The following is a 4,916-nucleotide window of genomic DNA, read 5'->3' as shown; positions in this document are numbered from 1 at the left end:
AATCCCAGTCCCTCCCAGGGCCATCCCAGTCCCCCCCAGAGTCACCCAAATCCCTACCAATGTGCTACAAGACCTCTCCCCTCTGTCCCAGTCTCCCCCAGCTCAGCCCAGTGTCTCCTCCGTCTCTCCCAGTGCCCCCCAGCGTGTCCATCTCGCTGGTGCCCTAAAGCTCCCAGCCCGGCCCCAGCCCCTGCTCTGCTCCGTGATGGATTTCTACCCTGCCCGGTGCAGGTGAGGTGGTTCCAGGATGGGCAGGAGCTGCTGGAGCACGTGGTGGCCACCGACGTGGTCCCCAGCGGGGACTGGACCTATCAGGTGCTGGTGATGCTGGAAATCCCCCCCCCAGCACGGGGTCACCTACACCTGCCAGGTGGAGCACGTCAGCCTGGAGCACCCCCTCAGCCAGCACTGGGGTACGGCCCGGCCCCCCCAGCATGGGGGACACTGGCAGGGGGTCGGGGGTCTGGGGGTGCACTGGGGACATTGGGAGGCACTTTGGGGGGCAATGGAGAGGCTGAGGAGGAGGTTGGGGGTCCTTGGAGGGCTGAGAGGGGCTGTGGGGAGTCGTGGGGGTGACTGGGAGGGAGTTTGGGGGAGCCTGGGAGGGATGGGAGGGAGTCTGGGGGGGCTTGGGGTGACTGGAAGGGGGTTGGGGAAGTGCCTGGGAGGGCTTAAAAGGGACTGGGAGGGGTTCAGGGGGGTCCTGGGGATGATGGGAGGGGGATTGGAGGCTCTTAAAGGGGATGGGAGGGGCTTTGTGGGATCCTGGAGGGGCTGGGAAGGGACAGGCAGGAGGTTTCAGGGGATGCTGGGTGGGCTTGGGGAGACCAGGACAGGGTTTTCAGGGGGTCCCGGGTGGCCTCTGGGAGGTTTTGGGGGTCCTGACCCCCCGGTTCTCCCCAGAGATGCCACAGGACACCGTCCACAGCAAGATCCTGGTGGGGGTCGGGGGCTTTGTGTTGGGTTTCGTCTTCCTGGCACTGGGGCTCGGCTTCTACCTGCAGGAGAAGGTAAAGGGGGGTCCCCGGGGGTCGTGTCCCCCCTTCGTCAGACCGTGTGTACCCCCCCTGCCCCTACAGCTCCCTGTCACCCCCTTTTCTCTCCCCACAGAGCTCCTGAGCTGGCGGCGGCCGCAGCCCCTCCCCGTGGCCTCGGGCCCAGCCAGGACCCCCCAGTCCATCCCCGCCCGCAGTTTAGGGAGTTCGTGTGTCCCCTCTGGCCCTGCTTTTGCTCTCACACCAACTTCCTGCTGCTCCCAGTGCTCCCAGTAAAGCTTCCCAGTTCTCTGCAGTCCTGATTGTTGGGGGAAACTGGAGGGGGGCTCCGAAAATCCTGCAAACAAGGGGGGTTTGAGCAACGTCAGCCCCCCAAAATCCCACGTATCCAGGGCACCACAAAGCCAAGCTCCAGCAATCCGGGACCCCCCAAAACCCACCTTGGACCCCCCAAGCCGCGGGCAGAGTCAGCCCAAGCAGTAGCAGCCAATGGGAGCGAGCGCAGCTGGCGCGTCATCAGTTGTTGGGCAGACCCGGCTAAAACTGAGCCCTCACCGAGCTCAGCCAATCAGAGAACGCGCTCCACTCGGTTTTGGGGGCCGTCGGAGCTCCGGAACAGCCGGATAGCTGTTTTTGGGTGGCAGAGCTGTAGAACCCCTGGATGCCCATTTGTGGGTTCCCCTGAGTTCCCACCTGCCCCGCACCCCACGGACCTCCCAGAACCCCCCACCCCCGAGGTTGCAGTGCCCCCAACGGCCTCAGCCAATCAGGAAGCACCGACGCGAACTGTGGCCAATCAGAGCGCACACTGCTGATGACTCATCAGTTGCCGGGAAGACGCGACGCTAAACGAGCCCGAACTTTGCGCTCAGCCAATCAGAGCGCGTCCAAAACAGCCCAAAAACGGCTCCGCCCGGCTGGTTTTGGGGTGCCAGTCCCTGCCCGGCGCTGGTGATGGAGCGTGTGCGGGGAGCTGGGTCCGTACTGGTGGTACTGGTGGTGCTGGGAGCCCCCCCGGCTGCGGGCGAGGAGCTGTCGGGTGAGCGGGGGGGAGCGGGGGGCGGGAAAGGGGAAAGAGGAGAGAAAAGAAGGGGTGGGAACCCTAAAAGTGAGCACGAGAGGGGGGTTGGAACCCTCGGAATTAGTGGGAGTGAAGTGGGAGCCCCAAACTGAGCGCGGGGGGTGTCTGGGGATTGGGAGGACAGTGGGAAAAGGGTGGGAGAGGGGCAAAAGAGGTGTAGGAGAGAAGGAAGAGGGGTGCCATGGGGGTCCCTCGGTGTCCCCCATCACTGGATCCCTGCAGTGGTTTCCTGAAGGTTTGGGGGTGTCGGATCCGCACTGGGGGAGTCCTCAATCCCCTGTCCATCCCAGGGGAGTTGATGAGGGGGTTCCCCCCAAGTTAAGAGCCGGTGCTGCGGCGGCCGTGGGGCAGAGGGGGTGGGAAAGGGGGTCCGGGTGGCCCCCGAGCTCCCAACCTGCTGTGGGAGGCTGGGGGATGATGGTGGGGACAGGGTACCCCCTGACCCGTGTCCTGCACACACAGGGGTCTTCCAGGAGTTGAGAAACCAGGAGTGTCACTTCATCAACGGCACCGAGCAGGTGAGGTTCGTGGAGAGGAAAATCTACAACCGGAAGCAGTTCGTGCACTTCGACAGCGATGTGGGGGTCTTTGTAGGGGACACCCCGTTTGGGGAGATCCAGGCCAGGCACTGGAACAGCCAACAGGACGTACTGGAGAACAAACGGGCTGCAGTGGACACGTTCTGCCGGCACAACTACGAGGTGTCCACCCCGTTCCTTGTGAACCGCAGAGGTGAGCACGGGGCAGAACGGGTACCCTCGGGAATTCCCCTGCCCCGGGAATGACCCTGGAGCCCCTCAAACCCTCCCTAGGAATCACCCCTGACCCCTCAGCCCTTCTTGTGCCCATCCTCGTGGCCTTGTGCCCCCTCCCAGTGCCCCCAAATCCATCCCAGTCTCCTGTTGCCCCTTATTCCATTGCGATCCATTCCAGTTTCTTCCAGTGTCCCCCAGTCCACCCCAGTCTCTCCCAGTGCCCCCCCGCATCTCCGCCTCGCTAGGGCCACCGCTCTCCCTCCCCTCAGCCAATCAGAGCACGCATCTCCCATGACTCATTAGTTGCTGGGCAGACCCGCAGAGTAGAGTTCCCTCACCAGGACTCACCTCCCAGTCCCGCTCAGGCCCTTCCCAGTCCTTCCCAGTCCCTCCCAGTCATTCCCATTACCTCTCACTCTACTCCCAGACCCTCTCAGTCCATTCCCAGTCGTTCTCAGTTCACTCCCACATCTCCCAACTCTCTCCCCAGTGACCCCCCCGGCCCATCCCCTTCTACCCCACTGCCATCCGAGTCCCTCCCACTGCCATCCGAGTCCCTCCCAGTGCCATCCCAGTCCCTCCCACTGCCATCCAAACCCCTACCCATGTCCTACAAGCCCTCTCCCCTCTCTCCCCAGTGTCCCCCAGCTCAACCCAGTGTCTCCCCCATCTCTCCCAGTGCCCCCCAGCGTGTCCATCTCGCTGGTGCCGTCGAGCTCCCAGCCAGGCCCCAGCCCTTGCTCTGCTCCGTGATGGATTTCTACCCTGCAACGGTGCAGGTGAGGTGGTTCCAGGATGGGCAGGAGCTGCCGGAGCACGTGGTGGCCACTGACGTGGCCCCCAACGGGGACTGGACCTACCAGGTGCTGGTGATGCTGGAAATCCCCCCCCGGCGCGGGGTCACCTACACCTGCCAGGTGGAGCACGTCAGCCTGGAGCACCCCCTCAGCCAGCACTGGGGTACGGCCCGGCCCCCCCAGCATGGGGGGACACTGGCAGGGGGACCAGGGGAGCACTGGGGACACTGAGAGGCACTTTGAGGGGCAATGGAGAGGCTGAGGAGGAGGTTGGGGTGTCCTGGGAGGGCTGAGAGGGGCTTTGGGAAGTCGTGGAGGTGACTGGGACGGAGTCTGGGGGAGCCTGGGTGGGATGGGAGGGAGTCTGGGGGGGGCTTGGGGTGACTAGGAGGGGGTTGGGGAAGTGCTGGGTGGGCTTAAAAGAAACTGGGAGGGGTTCAGGAGGGTCCCGGGGGTGATGGGAGGGGGGTTGGAGGGTCCTAAAGGGGTTGGGAGGGTCTTTGTGGGATCCCCGAGGGGCTGGGAAGGGACTGGCAGGAGGTTTCAGAGGGTCCTGGGTGGACTGGGGGAGACCAGGATGGGGTTTTTGGGGGGTCCCAGGTGGTATCTGGGATATTTTATTTTGTGGGTCCTGACCGCCCCCCCCCCCGTCTCCCCCCAGAGATGCCACAAGACACCATCTGCAGCAAGATCCTGGTGGGGGTCGGGGGCTTTGTGTTGGGTTTCGTCTTCCTGGCGCTGGGGCTCGGCTTCTACCTGCGGGAGAAGGTAAAGGGGGGTCCCCGGGGGTCGTGACCTCCTTTCCCAGAGCGTGTGTGCCCCCCTGCCCCCCAGCCTGCTGTCACCCCCATTTTGTCTCCCCACAGAGCTCCTGAGCTGGCGGTGGCCGCAGCCCCTCCCCATGGCCTTGGGCCCAGCCGGGATCCCCCAGTTCATTCCCGCCCTGGGGGTCGTGTGTCCCCCCCTGCCCTGCTTTTGTTCTCACACCAGCCGCCTGCTGCTCCCAGTGCTCCCAGTAAAGCTTCCCAGTTCTCTGCAGTCCTGCTTACTGGGGGATATTGGGGGGGGGGAGGCTCCGAAAATCTTGGGAACAAGGGGGTGTTTGGGCAATGTAAACCCCCAAAACCCCACGTATCCAGGGCACCACAAAGCCAAACTCCAGCAATCCCGGAACCTCCAAAACCCACCTTGGACCCCCCAAGACGCGGGCAGAGTCAGTCCAAGTAGCAGCAGCCAATGGGAGCAAGCGCTGCTTTTGCGTCATCAGTTGCCGGGCAGACCCGGCCAA

General features: G+C 64.0%; 1 protein-coding gene across 1 annotated transcript; it reads left to right on the top strand.

Annotated features, from left to right (window-relative positions):
• Positions 1 to 1,932: 1,932 nt before the first annotated feature.
• Positions 1,933 to 4,550, top strand: LOC126648010 (class II histocompatibility antigen, B-L beta chain-like). The gene is made up of 5 exons (XM_050330647.1): positions 1,933 to 2,034; positions 2,539 to 2,808; positions 3,480 to 3,791; positions 4,290 to 4,396; positions 4,495 to 4,550. The coding sequence occupies exons 1-5, from the start codon at positions 1,950 to 1,952 to the stop codon at positions 4,501 to 4,503; spliced, it is 783 nt and encodes a 260-aa protein (XP_050186604.1). The 5' UTR covers positions 1,933 to 1,949; the 3' UTR covers positions 4,504 to 4,550.
• The last annotated feature ends 366 nt before the right edge of the window (positions 4,551 to 4,916 follow it).

Source organism: Myiozetetes cayanensis, unplaced genomic scaffold (genome assembly GCF_022539395.1).
Source record: "Myiozetetes cayanensis isolate MyiCay16 unplaced genomic scaffold, myiCay2020 scf422, whole genome shotgun sequence".
NCBI classification, from domain to species: domain Eukaryota; kingdom Metazoa; phylum Chordata; class Aves; order Passeriformes; family Tyrannidae; genus Myiozetetes; species Myiozetetes cayanensis.
Note: the sequence above shows the minus strand (reverse complement) of the source record. Positions and strands in the feature narration are given on the sequence as shown.